Below are 26,716 nucleotides of genomic sequence, written 5' to 3' on the forward strand. Positions count from 1 at the left end.
CACTCAAACAGGTGTGAGCAGCAGAAACAATCCCAGGTGGCGCATGTAGATCGGACATGCGGCCACATCGGAGCGGATTGTGAGCATCTTCTTCTCAGGGTTGAGCACCCCGCATCCGAAAATAGTGTTGGCTGTTAGAAAGTAGGTCGATAGGAACTGAGAGCGACGTTTGTTTCCTCGCTTTTGTCTGTGTTCTTTGTTGTTTAGCGAGGACTGTGGTCTTTTTTTTCTTTTCTTTTTTTTTTTTTCCTGTAGTGGAAAGCGTTTTACGCACAGGTGGGAGATACCCGCTCAGCATAGGACAGCCCCCCTCACTGCTCCTCAGCGGATGATTTGAGGAAGTGACATTTTTCACCGCTGCGGTTCGGGACAGCACAGCTCCTCTGCAAACAGGTGTGCTTCTGTCCGGCTCACTTCTGCTGAGGGAACCACGGGGAGGTACCGTCCCAAAACCTGAACCAAGCCACCTTGACGCGGGACAGCGGGGAGCAGAGGAGGAAAACCAACCCATTCAAGTCTGTTCTTTATTAGCTGGGGCTATTTGATACAGACAGAGACGGAAAGAGAGAGAGAAGAAGAGAGAGAGAGAGAAGAGGGGAGAGAGAGAGAGAGAGAGGGAGAGGGGGAGCGATGGCAACGAAAAAGGCGTGCGTGGATGCGCCCAAAAGGAGCCGAAGTCCGGTCGTGTTGGAGGCGGAGATGTTCAGTGAATTTCAGGACTGGTGTCTCCGGACTTATGGAGACTCCGGTAAAACAAAGACCGTCACCCGGCGAAAATATAACAAAATCATGCAGACACTGTTGCAGAACGACGAGTCGGATGGCGTTTATGTCGACAACAGCCACATCAACGCCAAATTCAAATTTTGGGTGAAGTCTAAAGGATTCCAGGTCGGGACCAACGTCCTAGGAGAGCACAACAAGAAAGGAGCTCCAGGGAAACCCGTGCTATATGTCCCGGTCAAGTCAACGGTAAAGTGTGTGTGTGTGTGTGTGTGTGTGTGTGTGTGTGTGTGTGTGTGTGTGTGTGTGTGTGTGAGAGAGAGAGAGAGAGAGAGCGTGTATGTACACGCGCATGAGATGTCCCGTTACCGCCTTTAAGTTGTCATTATATCAGGCTGCACACACGCACCCGTCGCACGAATAAAATGACAACTTGTAATGTGTAGTCGTCCCGGCTCGTCCTCATCCTCTCATATAAAGCTTCACTTTGTCCACATCCCAACTAGAACAGCCCTACTCTCATCCCTTGCTGCCATAGCAACGCCGGTGCCTCCTGGCAATCGCGATGGTGAAAGGTAGCCGAGGCATGTTATGCATGTCGACAGTGAGGTGGGTCCTGTCAGCGGGAGGGAGACCACGGCAGAATTGACTGGACAACATTTTGTTAGAACCGTGCTGTTCAGGTCTCGTGTACCCCAGTGTGGCGACGATGTGTGTGTGTGCGTGCGCGCACGCGTGTGCATGTATGTGCTCGCGCGCGTGTGTGGATGCAATGGCACGCTGGTGGTTCGGGTATGTCAGGGTCCTCCGGCGTGCCTCCTCGGGGAGTGCAGGCTATTAACTTGGAAGATGTCAGATTCACCTGCTGCTGCGAGGCTCGGCGGGGCTGATTGACCGCGATTCATCAGACGACACGCGCCCTCGGTGTCCCATCTAAACCCGCGCCACACGCATCGTGTCCGTGCGGTTGCAACATGCGTGTCGTCGTTTGACAGAGCAGATATGTGTTTCCCCAATGTCTGACTATATCAGAGAATATACAGCCAGTCGGAGTGTTTGCACCCCACTTTTCATTGTCCTGGGAAGGATGCGGCTCGGCTCGCAGGCACTCGTTGCTCTGGCAACACCTGTGTAGTCCAGGATCTGCTTCTGCCGCATTTCATTGTGTAGCTATATTCCCCTCTAAACCATAAAAGCCAATTTAAGACTTTAAAGAAACATTTTACAATTGAGTAGCACATTTGATGAAGGGAAGCTGTGCGTAATTGCTGACCACGTGAGGGGCTGTGGCGGAAACAAAAGGGTCTGCTCGGGACTGATCGCGACATACGCCCTCAGTTAGTGGCCAGACTTCACTTCTACATGTCTCTGTATGATGGGATGCAGCGATGTCTTCGCTCGGGTCACCAAACTGCACATCGGGATGTTATAGTCCTGCGAGGGGCAAAAGCACGCATTTTAATTAAAAAAAAAAAAATTTGCCAAGATGAACATGATGAACTGTCAGCAGTGCCCCGGCTTTCTTTGTGTGACCGTTTGTGTGTGTGTGTGTGTGTGTGTGTGTGTGTGTGTGTGTGTGCGCGCGCGCGCGACCACATCTCTGTATGGTGCTTGGGCCCGCTGTGCCAGTAAAGAGACAACCACCATTTTAAATAAGCGCCTTCAGGGAATAATCTCCCCCCACCCGCCCTGCTGGGACAGTCTCTCCAGACCTCACAAACACATTCTCTTAACAAACCAGAGTAGATATTGGCACAGATTAAATCCTGATTGAATCCTTTGATTTTGGTTGAATAGCGCTGATCCCTCCACAGGTGCTACACCTGTGTGAATGTACAATTTAGATGTAGGCCAACTGCCTTTACAAAACTCCTCTAATCTCCACTCAATATTATGTTTCCCTCCAGGCAGGAGGGCAGGTGTGATCTCTCTCTGCAGGTGCAGATGGTGCCTGAAAAAGTGTTGTTGATGATCTTGCTAGGTGACTTTCCTCTGATATAAATTCTTCTCTCTGATGCATTTATCAATATGACATTCTTCGGGTCAGCCAGATTTCTTTGTAAGGTCCATTTGAGAGAGAAACTCATGTTGAATCGTGCTGTTTATTTGGGAGCAGTGCACACACTTTGTAGCTAATATTGTAAGGCAGGGGGAAACCTCCCCCTGACTCAGCTCCACTTGGGAAAATTAAACAACAAACAAAACATTAGCTAACACAAGCTGCTCCTAATGATGAGTCAGAAGCAACAAATCCACAAATGCATATGACTGTTAGTGTGTAAGAATCCTTTTTTGTAATATTCTGCTTGCATTTGTTAGCTTTATAAATAGGATGTCCTGGGCCAGTGGAAAACTGACGCACACACGAGCAGACGTACTAACATGTACACACAATGGTCATCGCCTCGTTGTACGGCTGCAGGGCCGGGGGCGTGTCTCTGGAGCCGGAGCATTGGAAGCCCCGCTGCAGCTGCTCCCAGAGTGTGCCAAGTTTCTGTATGGGGGCAGGCATGGGGCTAAATGACGAGAGGCTGGGTGGGGGCAGGGACGGATGGTGGCTGATGTGCAGACAGAGAAGGTCTCTTCTATGTGTCGAGGAAGCATATACAAGGCGGCTTCAGTGTGTGACGGGACAGAAAGGCAGGGCACAGTAGGAGAGAACAGCAATGCACTGACTCAATGTCATCAGTGTTTTCTGTCCATCGCTGTCCTCTGTGCCCGTGTTGTCTCGCCCTCTTTTTTTGCACAACTCCGAACTCTCCCAGCAGCCCTCAGTGTGGAGATGCAACCTCGTTTAGCTCTCATTATGTCCTGATTAGAGGATGCTACAGAGGAGGAGGGGGATAGGACCAGAAACAGACACGGAGATGCACTACAGAATTGCACACCATGAAAGCAGGGTGCAGCCAGTCTCAGAAGAACTGTGCATTTCCCTTTACAGCACATAAGCATTGTACTGAAATTTTTGAAATATTGTGAGCTGTTGCTTTTTGTTGCCATGCCAACTGAAATCTGTAAATATCTCTGTTCATGTCTCGTAAGCAGGTTTTGGTGGACATGCTCTTCTAGCCAAAATGCAAATCAGTTCAAAAACAACTTAAAGGACGAGGGCCTTATTTTGGGATGGTTGAGCACATCAGACAGGCTACAAATATGTTTCAGAGTTGAGAAAAATCTGTCAATTAGACACAAAATAAACTGACAATATTGGTTATAACTTCTATTCAGAAATATCAAATATTTCCTGGTTTCACTTTCTCAAATGAGGGAATTTTCTTTCTTTTTTTTGTCAAATATGGTGGTAACTTTAGTATCTGTGGGTTCGGACTACTAATGGGACAAAATATTACAACTGAAGACACCAACTTTATCAGCTTTGGGAAATGAATTCGGATATTTGTTGGTAATTTCTGATATTTTAATCCCAAAAATTGGTGATTAATTTTATAATAAAAATACTAGTTAGCTGCATACCCTGAGGTCCCATTCATTCTAGTGACAGGACAGGAGTCAATGAAACAGTTTTCAGGATAACAAATTTAATCAATTTAGAAAATAAAGGCCTTTGTTGGGACATCACTCTCCCCTTCACAGGTGGAAGTAAGATGCTTATAATCCATCTTAAGAAGGAAGGAACCCTAAATGTTTGCACCTCAGCATCAGACAGGAGGAGGAACATCATAATTATTATCTGATTAATTAGGCCACATTTCCCCTGAGAGCCCTTCTTTTGTGGAGGGGCCACAGAGTCAAAAGAATACTGGCCCTATTATTCAACAACATTTGCATTAATGCTATTTTTTTTTTTCATTTTGAATGTGCAGTGCTTTTGTCCGGTGTTTTTGTTTCATCCCTCTCTGGCAGCACTTGTTAGAGGGACACATGTGTTCACTCTCATGGGTTCAAAACAGCAAATGTTCCTCAGCCTCAACCAGAATCACCTGGTTATTCTTACGTCACGAAAGCTTTCTAATGTCCGAACTCACCCGTGGGTTGGGTTTCATTAGTTTGGGAGTGTGCGAAGGTGTAAATGTGTCTGGCCGAGGGTTGGAGGCACCTCTTTGTTAAATCGAACCTAAACTGAGATTGAAACAGAAATGAGTCCATTGTTTGGTCATTTCACATGTTACTCTTCTTACTGTAATTGGCTGGTGAAATACAGGCTGGATATATGTGGTACTTTGTGCATGTACGTTTGCTTGTACAAAGAGGGGGTCGCTGATAGCATGCTCCATGTTTCCTCCCTTCAGCACCCTCTCTGTTGCCATGGAGAGACCGTTCTTTGCTTTCCCATAGGAGGAGAAATTAACACCATTTTTAACTGGCCTGGGGGCCTCCCCCCTGTGTGGGAGATAGTCTGAGTTCAGCTACACACACACACACACACACACACACACACACACACACACACACACACACACACACACACACACACACACACACACACACACACACACAAATGCACATACACAGACACACACACACAGTCTTTAAGATGGCAATAATCCTCCTACCACTGCGCTACTGTCATTTTTAATACCTTTCCAAGGCCAACATTTAACGAACTGGGACAGTGTGATAATAGCTCGAAAAATGGCGAAATGGACTCTGTGTATTGCTGATGTATGTGCGAGTCATTTACATACCATTTTGACTCAGAGACTGGAACGTCAACAGTGCCGGTCTCCAGTCCGGTGGGACTGTCTGTGTCTCCGGCTTGGTGGGATATTGGGAATGTCACACACTCTATCAAATAGTGTTCATCATGGGGGCAGCAGAGAGAGAAACACACAGACGTTGGACAGAGGGTTAGAGCTCGGTCCACCTAATGTGGATTTAATGACGGGGCTTTATGAATTGAAGTAGAAAGGAGAGGATGATGGTGAAAAGATGGCGGGCCCAAGAAATTGAAGGGGGTTGTAAAAAAAAAAGGATCGGGGCAATAATGTCTCTTTTATGCCTTTTTTCTGTCTTATGCACCTTAATCTTCTACCTCTTGGTGCACACGCACACACACAAACACACACACACGCACACACACACACACACACACACACACACACACACACACACACACACACACACACACACACACACACACACAAAGAAGAACAGAAGATGCAAGGGTTGTCCCATTTACATGTCCATTAGCAGGTTGATAGATTTACAGAGGGGAGATGCAGCTTTAAAAGATGACCTGTTGTCACATCTGCAGTGAGATAATCTGAGTCATGAGTACTGTTGACACAGCCGTCTTTACTTCCTCCTTTCTGGCTGCGCGCACACACACACACACACACACACACACACACACACACACACACACACACACACACATATACACACACGCACACACACTGACCTATATTAGCTCAGATATATTGGTATCCATGTATGTCAGGTGATAAATGATCAGCAAATTGAAGTCTAGAAATAAATGTTTTGAATGCTTGTCCAGTAGAGGAGTGATACATTTATTTACCTACTGTAAAAACCAGCTTCCTGCTACAGTTTTTGTGGGAGAAAAAAATAAAAGGATACCAATTTCAATATTAGTTTCATCCCCAAAAATCCTATATCAGCTAGCTTTAATACACACACACACGCACGTACGTACGTGCGCGCATGCACACACACACACACACACACACACACACAGAAAGTTGCTCAGCCCGGCACACATCACTGCCGCACGATGTAAGCTACTTATTGAGCCCTCGCTTTACAAAATAAAATGCAGATTCCACATGTTTCAGCTTTGTTTGACTTTAAAAGTTAAGTTCAGCACTGAATGTTTGATGTCTTTTTGTCACACCAGTGTTTATGTGTTCCCCCGGTGGAGCTAATTTCTCGTCTGATGCATCTCCTCTATCTCTGCCGGCCTGTCTTTGTGACCCAGCTGCTTCCCGTGAACCCCCCTACCTCCTCCTCCTGACCTGCCTGTGTGCAGGACTGCTCCTCTCTCCCCATCAGCGACTCTGCTACAGTGTGTGTGTGTGTGTGTGTGTGTGTGTGTGTGTGTGTGTGTGTGTGTGTGTGTGTGTGTCTGCCAGCGGGGGGTGGGGGCAGCAGACTCAACCCCTCCAGTCTCCTAGCAACAGAGCGGTTTGTTGCGGGACAGGGAGCGCACGCCGGGGATGGGGGCTGGTTGTACAGTGGCTGGGGAGAGCAAAGTCCTACGGGATTAGAAAGAAAGAGAGAAGGAGAAAAGGAGCGAGGGTAGGAAGAAGAGTGTTGCAGTGCTGTGCTCATGATGTGTTGTTGCCGATTAGGGATGCTGACATGTCTCCTTTGCTCTTTAAAACGGCATGCTGCTGATGAGACCAAATATCTACAGCACCATTCAACAGCTGTTTTCCTCTGAGAGGCTTCAGCTACGAGCTCTGCCCGCTAGACATGTACTGTACCTGAACACACAGAGCGCACACAAACACACACTATCAATGCACGTTGTGTTGAGAGGTGAATGTTTAACTCTCTATTGACTCGTGTTTAGAAACTAAAGGGCTTATTTGGCAACCGTGCAGGGGGCCCAAGAAGGCCTTCATGTAGGAGGACTGATGTGGTTGCTGATGAAAAAACACCCCGTCTGGGTTGAATTTTCTTACTTGATTTACAGTTGTACACAAGAATATTGTAAATACTGGATTTAGATGCTGGACTATAGCACAATCCCCTAGTCTGGGTTACAGTTTATTTGTGTTTTTTGCTGTTCCACAAGCAGTGAACGCGCTCAAAGCTCAGGATCCAGTGCTGGATCCATCCATCAATATTTTGGTTGAATTCAGTGGAGGATGCAGCAGTGGTGTGGGTGCAATGCACACCCCACAGTTGTATGAGATTATCTAAATCCAGTGTGAATGGACCTGACACCATTGTCCCGAGCAGCAGCAGCAGCAGCAGCGGCAGCGGCGGCAGCAGCAGCAGCAGCAGCGGTGGTGGTGATGTCACCAGGGGAATGATGATGATACCTCGATAGATTACAGCTGTGATGATGAGGTGGAGGATCACTATTATTTCATTTATTATCATTACATGTAGCCCATGCTGACAGGGGAGAGTAGCTAGAGAGAGAGGGAGAGACAGAGAGAGAGAGAGGGCCGGATTAAAACAAACCCGCTCTGTGAGCTGGTTTTAGTTGCCATGGCAACGATCATTACCTCGCACTTGGGAGAGCAGGAGCAAGGAGAGAGAAGAAGAAGGGGGAGGGCTGGGGAGAGGGGGGGAGAGAAAGACGGGATGGAGGTAGTGGATGAAGAGACGGAGGTAGGAGAGAGGATGCAGTCGGAGCAAAATGAGAAAATGAAATGTCAGATCCCGGGAACAGCGCAGAAATGTCAAGGAGGGAGGGGAGGGAAAGTGTGGTTCCTCAATGCCAGGGGACAACTTTTTGAACTCGGGACCCTCCTCTCACTCAGACAAGAAAAGATCACTCCACACCTAGAACTCAATCTCCAGAAAATGTCAGTGCCTGTCTCATATCTGTTTGGATGAGGTGTCAAAAAAAAAACAAATTAAATGGCCAAATGCATTTGTTCCATTTTATGCTGGCTGGGCCACTTCATGTTAAAATATCAGAAAAGCAGCGATAACATCTGGTGGAAAAGGCGGAGTGTTTGTACGGAGGGAATGAGGCTATGAAGGAGTTACTTTGAGAAAACCATGGAGGTAGAAAGCTGGGGAAGGAAAGCCCCATGTGGTGCTGTGGATGGAAGCCGTTGTCCTGGCGATCCCACTTCTATGGTTTGTCACATGACCCTTTGCCCAGCACACCTGCCCGAGAGAAATCAGTGGTAGTTTCTATGGCGACAGGGTCAGCGGAACGGGAGGCAGGATAGCTGCCAGAGGTGGTGGTAGGAGGGACTGTTGGTCTTGTACAGTGTCAGTGTTGTTATTTTTAAACGTTGCAGAGAAGAGGTTACGCTCGCCGGCCTCTCAACCTGGAATAAATCTAAAAGCTGTCTGTTCGTGTAGTGCTGGTGAAGACAAGACAACCAGATGGACTCAAGCGCCTTAAAGATTCATCCTGCTCACGTCACATAGCTGCAGGACTCGTCATCCGCAGCCATAGTGTCAGAGATACGCATCTTCACCTGTGTAAAGCAGAGACGGGACACTAGATTAAACTTCCATGTCTATCTGTGTTTCAGTGTTCAGATGGGAATTCCGCCCAGGACAACTCCTCCCTGAAGCGTGTAGCTGTGGTCGAAGACTTCTTTGACATCATCTATGCCATGCACGTGGAGATGGGTGCTGACCCGGGACGAGCACCCAAACATGCAGGCCAAAAGAAGACCTATAAAGCGGTGAGTTTTTCCAGCCAGGTATTTCAATGGTGCTGCTCTTTGTTTTGTGTCAATATGAGCAGCGTTCGTATTCATTCTGTCACCACTGGCACTTCTCTTGTTACCGGTGTGAAGAGCATCAACGCAACAAAGGGGAATAATGCTCATCCAACCCCACATTGGTACTGAATTTAAAAAACAAAAACAAAAAAAACCTGGTAGAGGAAAGGAGTGATTGTCTAAACACTGAAATTAGCGAATGCTTTGAACAATAGTATCTCTGACACTATGCTCCAAAACAGGTTTAGCAGCATGGAAATGCAGACCATAAAAATATCACATCATGGTTTTTTTGTTGTTTTTTTGTTTTGTTTTTTTGCAGATATTGACGTTGCTCAGAGTGACTTTTGCTTTAGCTCCTTCAACAGGTCAGCACTTGTGCTTTTCAGTGAAACATGTCAACTGCTGGATGAATTGCTTTGAAATGTGGCTAAGACACACACTCAATAATGGAGGTATGAAACAACAATACTGCTGTGCTGTAAGGTACTCTAAAAAGTGTTCCCTCAAATGTGCTCGTCTTTGTGTTGGTCTTTGAAAGGCCATATACTTGTCCAATTCTTTGGTTTAGGATTACATACAGATAATCATCATCACATTCGCCATCAGTTATACTTCCTGTTTGGTGGTAGCTGGCAAATGTTATCATGCTAACATAAGACATGTATCACTGTACCTTTGTAATATCCTGCTTTGGGATGACTGTAAGCAAATTAGCATTTTAGCATTCATCCCAAGAAGGCACCACAGTGGTGAAGAACATGTTCAGAGATGTGTTAGTGTGGCTTTTGAGTCTCGGGTTACAACTACAAACATGACATGCACATCCAGGAAGGTGTACATAGGATATGTGCCAGATAAGAAAATATGTTAGCAAATAGCTCCACGTCCACATTAATAGACTTTGAATTTACCTGCTTGACATTTCAAGAAAGAGCATGTTGCTCGAAACGTCATCCAGGTAAAGTGGAAGTTCTTTAAATGGGAGCGATTTTGTGAGCGATTTTGTGTGCGCATCCATACGTCCAGCTAGTCTTGTGTTAGCATAGCGGCCTTGTGTATAATGGCCTCTTCTGATGGTAGGATTTAGATATCAAGGTGATTACACAAAAATACATTCAATGACCACAACCTCTAGAGATTGCAGTTTGTGGTGGTGGCATGTGATGAGTAAAAATGACAATTACCAGACAGGCAGACAGGTGTTCGAGGCCAGTTTGACTCCCATCCATCCATCCAGCCATCCATTTTCTTCTGCTTATCCTGTTAAGGGTTGCAGGGTGGGGGGTGGGGGGCTGGAGCCTATCCCAGCACCCTTTGGGCGAGAGGCAGGGTTCACCCTGGACAGGTCACCAGTCCATCACAGGGCCAACACATATAGACAGACAACCATTCCCACTCACAGTCACGCCTACGGGCAATTTAGACTATCCAATTAACCTCGTCCTCTCTTGATGTCTTTGGACTGTGGGAGGAAGCTGGAGTACCAGAGAGAACCCACACAGGAACAGGGAGAACATACAGACTCCACATAGAAAGATCCCGTGCTTGTGCTGGACCTCAAACCCGGAACCTTCTTGCTGTGAGGCGACAGTGCTGACCACTGCACCACCAGGCCGCCTCCCAAGCTACATTCTTTTTCAAACTTTAACTGTTGAGTGTGCCTAGACCCAATCAGAACTTAATTATATTGAAACATACGCGACTAAAAAAGGATCTATTTTCTACTGGTGTTTTTAACCTTAGTGTCGCCTTGTAATTTTAACAGTTGTTGCATTTTATACAGTGTTAATTTTTTTTTAAATGTAGTTCTGAGATAAGGCCACTATGGCTCAGAGGTAGCATGGCCGTTAAGCAACCAAAGGGTCGCTGGTTCACTCCTAACTTCCCCCGGTGACTGTGTCGAAGTGTCCTTGAGCAAGTTACTGAACCCCTAATTGCTCCTGATGGCCCTGCGACAGACTGGCAACCCATCCAGGGTGAACCCCGCTTCTCACCCAATGTCAGCTGGTAGAGGCTCCAGCCCCCTACCAACACCCTCAACAGATAAGTGGAATACAAAATGGATGGATGGATAGTTCTGAGATCTGGTTGGTCTGTGTATGTAGCCTGCTTTTTTTTTCAAATGGATCTCTTCCCACTTGAGACATTCAAGGTTGAAACATTGCAGCCAATAAAGGAAGTAAAGGGGGTTTGCAAATTTCACTGTGCAGTAGAGTCTCCTTTTCATTTGAGTGAAAATTGTCACAGCTTGACAGCCAAGACGTTGTTGAAAAAATCCTAGTAGAAATATTTGATGTGAAAACAGAAGGCCAAGGTAGGTCAACGGGCCTCATTCATGCTACATTCTTATCCAAAAAATTGCTCTTACACACCATATGATTTTTTTTTTCAACTTCAATTTCTCCTTACAGAGAGGAAGCAATCGCCTTGCTCCTGACATTCGTTGCGTACCTCTTTTATAACCGGAGTCACCTGCGCTGGCAAAGACTTGTGTGCTGCAAGAGGTACATAGTAAATGTAAGGACTTACAAAAACCCTTCAGGCTTTGCTTCATGCCTGTAACGCTAAAGTGAGGTGCAAAAAGCCTCACATTGTGTAAGAATGTTTCATGAATGAAGCCAAATATTCTTTCGTTGGCAGTAAACTTGGAATAGCCCTGACTAAAGGCATGGGAAAACCTCACGCACCAAGATTCTTTTTTTGATAAAAGACACCATACTGTACATCCTTGCACTGGCAACATATCTTTTTATCACCAGGAGTTACCAAGGGAACACAACCCCACCTTTACCAGGAACATAAAGTACTTCTGGTGCTCAAATGCATCACATGATTGTTGGAACAAAGGCAGCACACAAGCTGCAAACCGAGGTGTGGTCGCTGGTCCGATGTGGAGCCTGAACCGAGAGGCTCAGGATGAAATGTGGGGCTTTGTGTGCTGCTTTGGGGATGCATCTGTGATCAGAGCATGTCTGGGGGTTTGCGGGACTTTGGTACACTGCCTGTCTTCTCTCCCTCCCTCCCTCTCTCCCCCCTGAGGATTGAAAAAAATAATACAGCCAATTTCTCCTTGTGCCCCTGCCCTGTAGAGAGGTCCTGTCACGTCTCATAGAGTGTACCCTTTTGAGGAGGCAGCATCACTGGGGCAGGGCATAATATGGAACTGTCACTGTGGCCTTCTGGGAGGTGCACGCTCCTCTGGGTGGCCTTTCCCTCTCAGCTGCCTCAAGGGGCCATGAGGGGTGGGGTGGGGAGGGCAAAGTGGATGGGGAGCTGTGGCAGTGGTGGGGGTGGGCACCCCTGCTGCCTCTCCATGGTCTCGTGAAGGTCGCATTTTACAGGGAAACGCCAGAGGGGGTGAGGAAGGGAGGGTGGCATAGCACTGGATACAAACAGAGGAGGGAGTCCGAGCATGACAGCAAGGTGTAGATATGAGTCAGCTGCACCTGAGAATGGGAGGAGGAAGGAGAGGATGAGGAGCACCTCTTGTGTTTTAAGGTGTCAAAGCAGAAATATGTGGAGGGCTGGAGCTGGAAATAGGCCATCTGAAGGCACAAGAGATATCGCCCGGAGGGAGGATTCCTCCTCATGCCGCACTGAGATAACACATGATCACTGACCCCAAACTTTCACACATGCACAGAAACACACAGCAAAACACACCTGCACACATTTCCAGTTCAGCTGTATTTGCTGCCTTTTTTTTTTTTTTTTTTCCGTAACACTCTCCTCTGCTCACTCCCCCGGCACAGATAGCTGAGACCTATGCCTTCCTGCCCAGAGAGGCGGTGACTCGGTTCCTAATGAGCTGTGGAGAGTGTCAGAAGAGGATGCACATCAACCCCAGCACTGCAGAGTTCAAAGGTAATGGCACATAACCTGTGGATGGCTCGCTCATTCTGGGGACATCATTAACTGATCTGCTATTTCAGATCTTTTGATAGACTGACATGGAGGAGACTTAATTACAATGTTGAGATGCATGCTGAGATGCTCTGTCAGTCAGCCGCCACCGACTGTATCGCTGTGAGAAATAATTTCATCATGGGATTTGTATGATATTTTTGTTTTGTTTTATCATACGAGAAAGCTGTGTTCATTTTGTGAATCAGTGGTTCGTCCATTATCCCTTCAGACTCTAAATGTGAGGTTATTCAATCTTAGGTGTTTGTACTTTGAAGAGTTTTTGAATCAAGCCCTCATTAATAAAACATATGTGTATATCCATCAGCAACATGATGTAACAAAGACTCAAGAGGACCACATCTCTGGGTAAAAGGATCACAGAGTCCCTCTAGTGGCCGCTTACGGAGACTGCAGACAGCTCTCAGCCACATTGTTTGACTTCAGGTGTTGGAGAAGAACTTGTGCTGTTTATATTTGAACAAGGGGTGCAAAAATGTATTTTTATCAGTTAGGAGACAGTTAAAAATGCTCATCATCTCAGATTTCTGAGACGGGAGCAGACATTTGACGTTTTTTGCGTGAAAGGATTTCTCAAGTTATTAATTGCCAATTCATCCATTGATTACTTGAGTTGTATCTTATTCCTACTTGGGTTCTACTCTTACGTTACGAAATATGTGACAGACTGTTTATCAGTTATAATGTTATTCACCTGCTTTTTTTCTGTGACACATCTCATCACGGTATTGATAGATATTTTCTTTTTATCTTAAGTCACTCTTGTGCTTTTTTTATTTGTCAGAAAATGACAGACCCACCTCCCTGGTCCCTGACCTCATTGACTACAACATGCCCCTTACTGCCACCTACCTGAAACAAATGAAACTGCAGTGCATGACAGCTACTGAGAGGGTAAGTGTGTCTCTTCACATGTGCAGTGATTTGTGTATGAGTGTGTGTGTGTGTGTGTGTGCGTGTGTGTGTGTGTGTGCGTGCGTGTGTGTGTGTGTGTGTGTGTGTGTGTGTGTGTGTGTGTGTGATTCGCAACGGTGTTGTGAGCAATTAATCAGGAAATCTGGCACTAAAGATTCAATGTAATTGAATTTCTATCGACTACACAAATCCTCTGGTTATTTCCCTTCAAGTCTCCTCAAGGCTGAGGGGAGAGAAAGAGAGAGAAAGGCTTTGTGTGGGAGAGTAAGATCTCAACTTTTAATTCAATATTAAACAGGCAGCGTGGTACCCCTGCTGGGAGGAGGAGCCCACTGTGAAACAGGGATTAGTAGAGCCTCCGTGACGTCATGCGTGAGACCACTCCCACGCAGAGCTGTGACAGAAACACTCAGAAACCGCTGACACTAAAGTGCAGGGAGCGGTACTTGATGATGATAATGTAGACCTCACTCACGCATAATTGGGATTATCCGGAACAATGACCCAGACTGTGATTCGGGGGTGAGTACAAATTAACAAATGCTTCAACTGTCGGTCGCATCTGTGAGCCAAATGAGCAGGCCAATAATTTAATCACCAACCATCACCAAGGTGGTTTGTAGAGACTTGTAGTGATTTGTTCGGTGTATCTGCATCGTTTCATAGGACAACTGGAAGCAGCAGTTGGTTTAAAATGCAGCAGACATGTTGTGTTGACAAACGCAGATCATGACTAAATCCATAAATGTGTATCTAGTGGGTTGCAGCTGTCACTTCTCTACTGCTTGCACGTTGTTTTGCTGAAGTTTGATAATCGTTCCAGTGCAAACACACCATGCATTTCTCTCTGGCACATAGCTGAGCAAATATCATACACTCTGTTATGCATATATGGTTTGGGAATATAGACCCAGTCAGACAAAAAGCACAAAACATCGCTGCAACTAGCAATTGTTTTCCTGATAAAGTTTGACTGTAAAATATCAGTCAGCCAAACAGAACGGACAACCGTACAACAGTTCACTTTAGTATCATGAATGATGAAGAAAAGCTGCAAATCAACAACTGATTCATTTATTCTAACTTTATTGAACGAGGAAGTGAACAAACAAGATGGAAATCACAACGGCACATTCCATACTGAGAGGCCAAGTAGGAAAATCATTTTACAGATTTTTTTCTGTTAACCAACCATGAAAACTGTCTTCTGAACATGTATTATTATTCTGAGAATTCATAATGCCACTTATTCTATTTTTCAAATATCTGAGTGGAGGCTGGGGCTCCATTTTGAAAGAAAAGGCTTCTATCAGTTATATATTGTCCTCAAGCAAAACCATTAATGATGCTACATTTCTAACTATTCAGTAATGGTGTAATTAGATGCTCTCCCACTCCTGCTCTTCTCTCTCTCTCTCTCTTTAATGCTACATGGCTCACTTGCTGTCTAATAGAGCTGTCACTAAGCATTTTGGTCGGCCCTTACAAAGAGACGTATGCATATTCCCAGGAGTTTAGGCCTATTTGTGTGTGTGTGTGTGTGTGGGGGGGGGGGGGGGTAGCATGGGATGTAATTCTGCTCTGATTCCATCACATGGTTCTCCCCTTCTGTAAATGCAGAATGAGACGCCAGCTGACACATGACATCATTCACGCAGGTCAGGTCACAAAGTAAATCAGCCTGGGTGACGCCATGATGCTCAGCGTTGGTCAGAAATGTGATGCTGTCTGTTAGGAGGGAAGACAAAGCTCAGGACACTCTCTTAGATTATTCTGTGGCCTCCTCTGCTAATCCTTGCCCCCCCCCCCCCATGCTTTACTCATGTTTGTGTTACGCTACAGTAAGCGTTTAGGGTCTCTCGCTAAAAATAGTACCGCTCCAAGAAATATATTACTTAACAGGGAAGCTCCTGTATTTCCTTTTCATTCGGCTGTCAAACTTGGTTAAAGCTAGAAAAGTGTCCAAGCTGAAAGAAAGAGACACAAGCACCACCTCTTTATTCTTCTCCCGGAGGGATAAAAGAGACGTTGCTGTCAAAAGTTTCTCCCTCCCAACACTCAGACATTCACTCCGCCTGCTCGTCCAGCCTTCTTTCGTTGTCTCACAGTCGTCGTCGCCCCCCCCCCCCCCCGACAATGTCTCCCTTCAGGATGACAGTTCGGTGAGCAGCGAGGACATGAACAGCGCCGAGCCCACATGGGTCACAGTGGAGCCGCCCCCAGTGCCTGAGCCGAGTCCCCCTAATGGAGAGAGAGTCGGGAACCCAAATGCCGCCATCAAAGAAGAAGACGGTGAGACTGTTCTACTAACTATGATGGACGTCTGCATGACTGTTGATTTGTACTTGCTCCTTTAATGTTATTGATGAGTGGAATTTTTAAGTAAACTCATTATATGAATACGGAGGATTGGTTTTATGTAGGAAACAGCTTGCCTCGCTCTTAGCAGACTAATCCAAATAAATCCACTCTTACAGTGGGTGGGACACCAGTGCAGCCCCAATCCGGCGTGCACCCCGCTCTCTCAGGGTCCAGGGCTTAGAGAAGTAGGACAAAGGCCGATGTTAACCCTTACACAAGGCGCCACTGTGAAAAAGATTGAATTTAGGACAAATGGTTGAAAGGGAGAAATCCTCCACCAAAGACACACACACACACACACACACACACACACACACACACACACGACACACACGACACATGAAGGAAGCATCACAGTAAAGTAACCTGTCATTCTCAGGCACCATGAAGCCCCCCAACCCCCTCCTCATCCTCATTTCCATCTCTGGTGTTAAATCCATAGATTTCTACACAAACTATTATTTATCTTGACAGTTGACCCCAATACTCACCTCCTTAACAATAAGAAAGCACAAGAAGACAGGAAGCCCCCCCCCCCGCCCCCCCACAAGACAAAACTAAATATGAACACTAACAAACATGCTCACAACTCATCACTGTCTACGTCTCCTCCCGTTCCTTCCCCTCCGCCAGACGACGACTCCTCAGAGAGCAGCAGTGCCAACAGGCTGCCGGCCATGACCTCCCCAGAGGTGCTGGCGGTGGGTGGGAACCCCCCAGATGGCGGGGCCGCTTATGGGGAGGTGGCAGAGAATGGTTTGAGCGCTCCCTTGGACTTCAGCACCACCTTGTCCTCGTCCTCCCCCTCAGAGGATCATCAGCCAGTCAATCTGAGCGACAGACTGCTGCCTGTGGGGAGCTCACCGCCAAACTCTTACCCCGCAGACCCCAACAGAAAGTACCCCATCAAAACAGAGTACACCAACAAGGTAGGACCTGGTCTATCAGAACCTCAACAACACAATACTATTACTTGACAGGAGAAGGAGTTTGTATGTGTGATTGATGTGTGTGTGTGTGTGTGTGTGTGTGCGCGCGCGCGCGTGTGTGTGTGTGTGTGTGTGTTTGTGTGTGTGTGTGTGTGTGTGTGTGTGTGTGTGTGTTTGTAGTCCCCTCCGTACAGCTCAGGAAGTTATGACTCTGTGAAAACTGAACTGAGCATGAGTGCCGAGGACTTGACCTCTAGTCGGGCACAGATCATTGACGACGATGACGACGATCACGATGACCATGATGACAGTGATAAGATCAATGATGCTGAGGGAATGGACCCTGAGAGACTTAAAGCCTTCAATGTAAGTCTCAAATTAATTACAGAATGTTGCTTTATAGATCTCATTAAATGTAATCTTAATATACTTTACCTATAACACATAATATGTGTACACATATATATATATATATAGATATATATACACACATACATATATATACAAAGTTAACACAACAAGGTTGCAACTACTCTGCCTGTGAAAAGTTCCATCCAGCTCAAAACAAATCACTGCAGTGAAGAAATATTGTCCTGCGTATGAAGCAACGACTCCATTTTCATTGCCTTTCATAACCTCCCCCTCCCTCTTTATCCTCTCCTCTTCCACTCTACCTCTTGTGCTCCCCCATCGCCTGCCTTCGCTCTCCTCTCTTTTGTTTTCAACTCTCACACCCCTCTCTCTCTCTCTCTCTCTCCCTCCCTCTGTCTCTCTTGCTGCCCTACACCCCCCACTCCTTTTTTCTGCTCTACATCCCTTCTCTCCCCTCCCCCTCTCTCCGTCTCTGTCAGATGTTTGTGCGTCTGTTCGTGGATGAGAATCTGGACCGCATGGTGCCCATCTCCAAACAGCCCAAGGAGAAGATCCAGGCCATCATCGAGTCGTGTAGCCGCCAGTTCCCAGAGTTCCAGGAGCGCTCACGCAAGCGCATCCGCACCTACCTCAAATCCTGTCGCCGCATGAAAAAAAGCGGTTTTGAGGTACACAGCGCCCTCGGCTGTGATGTTGTCTTTCAAATATATATATGACGTGTTTCACATTCCTAACATGCAACAATGCCCTTGCTGCCAGATACGACCAACACCTCCTCACCTCACTTCTGCCATGGCTGAGAACATCCTCGCTGCTGCCTGCGAGAGCGAAACCCGAAATGCTGCCAAGAGGATGCGACTTGATGTCTACCAAGCGACGGTAAATGTCTTGGCAGGAGGTGCTTGTGAATCTGGCCTGCAGGGGTTTGGGAGTGTGCTGGGATGGTTATGCGTCATTTAAGTCCAACTGTGCACTGTAAAGATTTAACATTAAACTCTTTGTAGGATGAACCCACCTCTGCTGACAAGCCCAACTCTAGAGATCCTGCTGCCGTGGCCCCGTCAGGCTTCTCCATTTCTAGTGCGGCATTCGCCCAAGACCAGCTCTACACCAACGGAGGCCTCAATTATAACCTACGGGGATATGGGACCACCAGCAGCAACCAGCAGAACGCTGCTGCTGTACAAACAAATGGTGAGACGCTTTAAAGGAGCCCATCAACCAAATTATGCGTCTGGAAACCGATATTTTGGGTATTCTGAATCTTCTCTTCCCCTATAGAAGGTCCCTACAGCACTGAAAATACATTTATAGAATGTGACACATAGCTGTGAAGAAATAATAACCCAGTGAGTCCGATGGGCTATAATCATCTCTGGATGTGCAGCTGGAGAGATGGTATTTGGTTTGTTGTTGACCATTGAAACATCTCAAACTTTAGTTCAGAAATTCAATGATATTCTGACATGTCCTTTCCAAACTATATCTCGACATCTGCCTCAGAACCTAACTTGGAAAATTTAATTTCTTTCTTGATCTCCTGACCTTTCCTCTGGCATCCTAATCATCATCGGGTCAAAATTATGTTGCCATGGAAGGGGGGTGGAAGAAAAATTCTACCTCACTAGTATTTAGTTGTATGAAGTATTTAGTTGTGATATGTAGTTCAGGGTTTACAAACCCACACTTACCCGATCCCTTTTGAGAACCAATCCACCTCGCCCCTCATCCAAAAAATACAGATTAACAGTCCAAAACCAACCTGCCTACCAAGAATGGATGCTTTTTTTGTTAATTGTCTTTATTTATGCTTTATTGATTACAGTCTGATAATTGCCAGGAGTCTGACTCTAACTTAAAGCTCTCTCTCATGGTGCCTTTTAATTGCTGATTGATTGTACCTCTGCTTCACTGTCTCACACACAAACACACACACACACACACACACACACACACACACACACACACACACACACACACACTTCTTTTGTCACAGTACTTTTTTTTGTCCCACACTCTCTATATTTTCTAGAAAGTAGACATCCATGCTGCACACACCCAACCACCCATAGTAGCTTTTTTATTTTTTGGTCGGTTTATTTTGCTCCAAATCTTCATCCGTGAATATGCATCAGAACAAAAACAAGCCAGAGGGGCCCACTCTTCTATTTAGGGATGTCCTGATCTGATCTTAAAGATTGGAGTCAGGGACGAGGAAGGTGTATTTAATGGATTATAGGACTCTGATCATTTTATCAAACGTCAGCTGTCACACAGAGCTTGATACGACACTAAACTGATCAATCAGTTCAGATTTTTTGCAGTATTGTGTGCAGCTATGTGGACTCTTGCTGAAAGACAAGCAGACAGACAGAAGACATACCCTCCTTAGCAGTGCTAACCAAGGCCAACAATAATAAAAGTAATGTTAGTAAAAGAAGAATCTTTCCTTGTCAGCATTTTTTTTAAAAATTTATCCATAATGTGCAATGACAATTCTGAGATTAAGGTCACATCCTGACACAACATTTTCTTTATGTGTCATGATTCTGTCTGCAGGTCCAACAGATCTGAGTATGAAGTCCATCTGTCCAAACTCCTCCTCCTCCAGCTCCAACAGTCACGGCCAGGGAGGTGGCGGCGGGGGAGCTTCAGCCCAGCTCAGCCCTCCGGAGGTCACAGCGGTGAGGCAGCTCATTGCAGGCTACCGGGAGTCCGCAGCCTTTCTGCTCCGCTCAGCAGACGAGCTGGAAAATCTGATCCTGCAGCAGAACTGAGCCAAACCGTGCCAAGATCCTCTCCTAGCCTGTCCGTCTCTCTCACTCTCAGTCACACATAATCGGCCGGACTTGGAAACCAATACACAATGAGTGATTCTGCAGTGGGTCCTGTAGGTACGCTACCTTTACTCAATCCCACGCAGTTACACATTTGGAAGGGCCAGAACATATCACAGGCTGAAAAATGTTTATTTATGCATTTGGTTCACATTGACCTGAGTGCTCTGTTATCTGTAGCCATTCATCAGTCGGTTCATTTTACCACGTCAACCTCCATTCGTCTCAGGAAGCGATGATCTATGTGAGTAAAATAATCTGATAGTGTATTTAAACATAGCGAAGTACAAGAGGAGTTAAATTAGCTACATCGGATTGGTGTCATTACTGGATGTACCCTATCCTCTACAGTGGCGTTATTTGATTGGCTCCAGACAGACACTCGATTTCTTAATGTTTCCTTTTTTTGCTGGGAAATTTGGTGCATTAGTCTCTGGAAGATAAATCGCTGCTAAATCACCTGCCACTGACCTGTTGACCTCAACAGCTACTGTAGGATGTGCTGAGTTACATATACGCAAAAAAAAAAAAAAAAAAAAGGGAAATAACATTTTCCACTTGAATTTGTGACCGAAATCTGTCAAGTCTCATGGTCAAAACTTTACCTCGATTCAGCTGGAGTGGTTTCCAGATTCGTAGGCATCATCCGACCTGACTTTTTCTGTTATTTTATTATGAATATATTTATCACAGACAATTTCTCATTACTTAAAAGGAAAGAGGCTTTTAAGAAGCCTGGGTATGCAAATTGAGGTCACAGACACCTGTCAGGGAAAAAAAAAAGAGGAGATTAATATATTGTTTAGACTGCTGGTTTTTAACCAGCGCTACTGGAAAAGTGGAAAAAGGTGCAATATTGACGATAATCAGTAACGGTGTACTTACTGTAATGTGTCAGACTTGCTGAGGTGTTTTAAGAAGGGAGTGTTTCACCACCATCCTCTCCTGTCCCAAACTTGTGGAGCTGTAAAAAGAGATGATATCCCATGCAGCGTTGTAGCCAATGTCAATGTTGTTGTTTGTTGTGGACACTGATCTTTATCTCGAACCTCATAACCGAGGCACTTTCATGTGTGGGGATCAGACATCTGTAGTGACAACAGTAAGCAGGACCTGGCAGAAAAATGAGACTTAATGTTGCACGTGTTTTTTATTTTCTAACTTGAAAGTGATTTTGTGAAGGAATTGTTCTGTGAGTATTCTCGGCTTTTCTAGGGTCACACTGAGCTCACGCGCATCCATTACTGACAAAATGAATGCGACTTATTTGAGGCGACCCTAAACATCCATATGGCTTTACTGGACGAGTGCGTGGGCTGCTCACTCGCTCGCTCACTTGCTCGCCACGGACAAAACAAACTCCCCTGTCCCCTTTTTCCCCTCTGACCTCAGCTGTTACTCTCTTCATCTCTGAATTCTTCATCAACATCAAATACACACTGTTTGAAGCAAGAGACAATCTTTGAAAAAGATGTAAACGCATCACAGTTTACTCTCCCAGCTTTCTGCGATGGTGTGTGTTGCTGTGCGCGCGCGCGTGTGTGTGTGTGTGCGTGTGTGTGTGTGTGTGTGTGTGTGTGTGTGTGTGTGTGTGTGTGTGTGTGTGTGTGTGTGTGTGTGTGTGTGATCTGAGGGCACACAGAGTACTCAAACCAGATCTGGAGCACAGTCTCACACTTTAGATGGTGAGTCACTCAGCACAAACACAGTCATGTGTATGTATGTATGTGTGTGTGTGTGTGTGTGTGTGTGTGTGTGTGTGTGTTTGGTGTTTTTATTCTTTTTTTTTTGGTTGATGCCAGTGTTAAGATTTTCTGTTGTGTATCTGTGAAGATTTAATTCAGTCTGTCGACACATTCCAAACAATGACTCTTCAAGCAGCCAACACGGCTTGCACCTTATTGATTTGTCTCAAAGTTTACACAGAGAAAGTTCTGTATTTATCACAGATCCGTCCGCTATTTATCTCTCACACATCTCCACCAACAGGCCGGTCCAGAGCTGGATTTACATGTTGTTACCACGCCAGGATTGGGCTGCATTACATTCACATTGCAAGTGTAAATTCTATTATCTATTGCAAGTTTGGAAGCACTTTATAGCTCAGGATTAAGGTAACATAACACAGTGATATGTGAGTGTGTCTTTACCTCATCTGGAACATCAGCTGCGGTCAAAACAGCGACAGTATAACTTGGAACCCTGGAGCCGCCTAAGAGAGAAAAAGATGTTAGTAGAGAGATTTTTTTTTTTGTGGCTACAAGATATCGCTTGTTCTCTTATTTTACTTAATTCATGGCTACAAGTGAAGACTTGCTTCCTTAATATGATTATTTTGAGGTTCTGAGATATAACTTGTTCCTTTAATTTAGTTATTTGGGGGCCACTACTTGTTCCCTCAGCTTAGTTGAGGCCATGATATTACTTGTTCCCCCAATTGAATCAATTGAATCAGTTCTTGGCTACTAGACATAACCCCCCCATTGAGTTATTTTGAGGTCATAAGATATTTTGTTCCCTCAATATTATTAAGTCACATGATATAACCCGTTTACGTAGTTTAATCATTTTGAGATCATGATGTGTAATTTATTCACTCAATTTAATTTTAAGGCCACAAGACATAATGTTGTCCCTGAATTTAATTAATTCGTGGCCATGAGATATAGCTTCTTGTGGCCACACATTTAATTTTTTATTTTTTAATAAAATTGGAATTATATTTTGTGGCCATAAATTAATTAAATTGAGGAAAGAAGTTATATCTTGTGGCCACAAAACATCAACAACAACAACAACAACAACAAAAAGAATCCCTGTATGTTTGTTTTTTTTTCCCTCTGCGTCAGTTTTGCCACTCCAGGCCTCCATAGAAGCAGCTCTGAACCTGCTTTAAGGTAGACACGAGCTAGAGCACACAGAACTCATCATTGTGCGACGTCCATCTGGGTTCAGATAATGGTAGATGTGCAAGGGAGTCCGGTCTTCCTCGTCTCATTCGTTACGGTCGCCAACACCTTCCCGCAGAGCCTCTCAATGATCGCGCCCCCATAACCACCCCAAACATTTGCTTGCTGATTTGTCAATGCTGAGCAACATTTTAGGTGTATGCTGGAGTTACTGTGATCAACACGCCATGTTGTCATGCTATTTTTATTTATTTATTTTTTTAAATAATGCCCAATGGATTTTCTCTTTGTATTGACTGGACAATGTAATCTATTGGTGTTGATTAAAATGCCCTGGTAGCTTGTGGATTGCTAAAGTGGTCAGATAAATGTACTGTATAGCTGTACAAAGAGTGATAAAAGATGTTTTAAACCTTTCTTTTTCTGTGGGTACAGCACTGTTTAAAAAAAATCAAAGTGGTTTAAGCCCTTGCCTGTTTTAACTTATCATTTGGTGGTGGTCTGTATTACTTCTATTGTTATTTATATGATTTCGATTGTTGCCTCTCCTGCACTGATAAGAGACTGTAGCTCTGTGCAGGGGGTTGTACTGTATTCCTGTGTGAAGCTTTGTATTTTCCCCTCTGGTTTTGGACTCAGTGAAAGTGTGATGTTTACATGTACAGTTTTTCAGAATACATTTCTTTTTGCATTTTATTCAAGATATTTTTGTTTTCCCGCACCTACAACCTTGATCTCGACTCATCTGCCCAGAAACGTTTTTTTGTTCTTTCTTTTGTTGTGTCATTGCATCAAGTGCAGACGCGACTGCTTTGACTACTCGGTCACATGGTCAGAGTGTGCCGTGACAACTGGTTGTGGTCGACTGGGTGTTGTGGTGGCTTCCTGCATTTGGCAAGTTAGTAAAAGGGAGCTTCACAACTTCTCAAAGTGGACCAATAAATATTTATTAAGGATAAATACGATCAGCTGTTTTAAAATACTATTGTGGCCTAGAAGGAGAGCGGCGGCGTGTAGGTACATTTATTATACTACAGTAAGTGCTCAGATTATTTTAATACCCTGGCTGTGTTGTCGGGGGAAACTTCTTGTCCTTAACCCAACAGGTACCCTGAAAGGTACACTTTGACATGTTGTTATATCTCCTTGGTAACATAAAAGCCATTCCCCTCTCCTGGCCTTTTAAGGGGAACCCATAAACCTCAGGAAATACTGAATCTCCGAGTTTAGTTTTTGCCGCTGATTTCTTCTGAAATGAGATAGAAATCTCTTACAAAAACCATTAACATTTATATGAGATGTCTATTGTTTTGTACATTTATCATTGTGATTTAAAAGTGGAGCTTTTTCCAGTACCTGTGACTTAATATTTTGATTTTTTTGGAGTGTTTATAGGTATGGATATTTATTATTATATGTGAAACTACAAAAAGACAAAAGAAAAGGTTGAACCTGTTTCATTTGTATGTTTCATGCAAAACTGTCCAGGTGAGATTCTTTCTGCCTCTTACATATCACTAATGAGGGACCTGTGTTTGTTTGGAAATAGCGCTTTTTCAGTGTTGCATCAACGCTATGAAATAAAAGAAAAAATGACAACAACAACAGCAACAACAACAACAACAGTGGTTTACCAACAGCAGAGTTGAAAGGCTCTCCTCCTCTCCTGAGATGTCAGTAATTGAATAAAATAGTGCGATGAGCTATCAAAGTCACACCTTGCTTCCTGTTGCCTTTTTTTTTCACCTCCCGCCTGCAGAGGCAAGAACATTTTTACTGAACATGAGTGAAGGTGTTTGGCCACAAGAGAGCAGCAGTGTTCCAGAAAGTAGAGTCGATAGCGCTGTTGCAGAGGAACACACACGGATATTAAAGGCAATTTCATGGTAAGGCTGATGCTGTGTCCCAATTCAGTGCTGCACAGTAACTGTAGACAGAATGTACTACATATTAATCATCATGCAAGGTGTTTGCAGTGAGAATTGCCTTCAATAAATCAACAGGCAAAACCGATAATATGTTTGGACACACCTGAAAAGTGGTGAAAAGTTTCACAAACGCCTCATTTTTTTTTACTTGTTTTTATTCAAATTCATCAGTTAAAGTCTGTTTAATTCCTTTAAATGGTACAAAGTTAGCAAGAACAACAACAAAAAAAAATCTCCCATAAAAATTTGCACTTAAAAGTTAAAACCTGGAGAGACTGCATCTCGGCTGTAAACTTCTGCAACGTGCGCTTGTCAGAGTGACCTTGACCTTTGACCCCCAAATTTATTCAGGTCATGGATGGTTTTACTTTATCTGAAGACATTTCTGCAAGGCATTCTTGAGATATATTTTTCACTTCATCCCTGAGTCCCACTTGACTTTTGTGGCAAATTTTGAGAAATTCTTGAAAGTTATTTCAGAGGTGACAAATTCATGCGGGGTGACAGTGACCTTTGACCCCCAAAGACATTTCAGTTCATTCTAAAGTCTCAGTGGACATTTCAGTCAAATTACAGGCACTTCCCTGATCGCACTAACCAGAATGGGACGGACTACAACCTGGAAAAAATGTCTGATCTGCAGCTGAGGCCAGTTAAGAGGCATAAAAAAGTTTTTTTCCCAGAGACTCACGAGACGTAGATGCGCAAGTAGACTCTTCCTAAGCCATCCCAACATTTACCATGATTAATACGTATTTTACTTAGTGGGTCAACACGAACACTAGCACTCAAACCCAGAGTTCTGATGATGTCTGGCCTCTGGTCTCGTCTCGTTGAGTCTAACCACTTTTCATTGGTTTTTGATTTCGCGCTGGAAGAGGAGCGGTGACATTATTGGATCTGCTAATGTAGGTCAGACAAGATTCACAGCTGTTTCTGCAGGCGCGGTCACATTCAGTTCTACTTCAACATAGTCAATGTTGCACTCAGTGAAAACTAATGCACACTGACCTTAATAATTCCTTTCATTCACATATCAGACAAAGTGGTCATTGGAAAGAAATATAATGAGCCAAACTAAATGAAATAAAACGTCATTTCTATGAACTAGAAGTGGATGTAGGAGGTACATTTACTGCAGTAAAAGTAGTAATGCTTCTGTAAAGTACCAACATACGATGTTTTTAAAAAGCTTAGCATGTAAGCATGTATTATTAGCAAAGTGTAACTTTAAAAAGTAAAAGTATTCAATACAGAACAAGTTTGTTTAATCATTTTATCCTAACAGCTCATCTGTCAGTAGCATTTTAATGATGGTGATAGTAGAGTCGCTTTTATTTATCTAACAAACTACTGGGTGGATTCATGTGTTTTATTCTACAAGCTCCTTTTAAAAATAATGTGTCAATAATATATAAAGTGTTTGAATATTTTAATGAAAGTAGGAATACGAGAGTGTTCATTTCAGTT

The 26,716-nt window shown here is 44.6% G+C and overlaps 1 protein-coding gene across 2 annotated transcripts; it reads left to right on the top strand.

Annotated features, from left to right (window-relative positions):
- The first annotated feature begins 629 nt into the window (after nt 1–629).
- Nucleotides 630–25,020, top strand: nol4la (nucleolar protein 4-like a). 2 transcript variants are annotated; one of them, XM_086213343.1, is made up of 11 exons: nt 630–972; nt 8,874–9,029; nt 12,824–12,935; nt 13,780–13,889; nt 16,061–16,202; nt 16,905–17,200; nt 17,381–17,566; nt 18,052–18,240; nt 18,332–18,451; nt 18,577–18,766; nt 20,132–25,020. In XM_086213343.1, exons 1-11 carry the CDS (start codon nt 631–633, stop codon nt 20,347–20,349), a joined length of 2,061 nt encoding a protein of 686 aa, XP_086069469.1. In that variant the 5' UTR covers nt 630; the 3' UTR covers nt 20,350–25,020. The 2 variants fall into 2 exon arrangements, with proteins under 2 accessions (XP_086069469.1, XP_086069470.1); XM_086213344.1 differs by lacking the exon at nt 630–972 and adding an exon at nt 1,263–1,332.
- The last annotated feature ends 1,696 nt before the right edge of the window (nt 25,021–26,716 follow it).

The sequence above is a fragment of the Aulostomus chinensis genome, chromosome 9 (genome assembly GCF_037954235.1).
Source record: "Aulostomus chinensis isolate RoL2024-O1b breed Wild chromosome 9, RoL_Achi_v1.0, whole genome shotgun sequence".
In the NCBI taxonomy this organism is placed as follows: domain Eukaryota; kingdom Metazoa; phylum Chordata; class Actinopteri; order Syngnathiformes; family Aulostomidae; genus Aulostomus; species Aulostomus chinensis.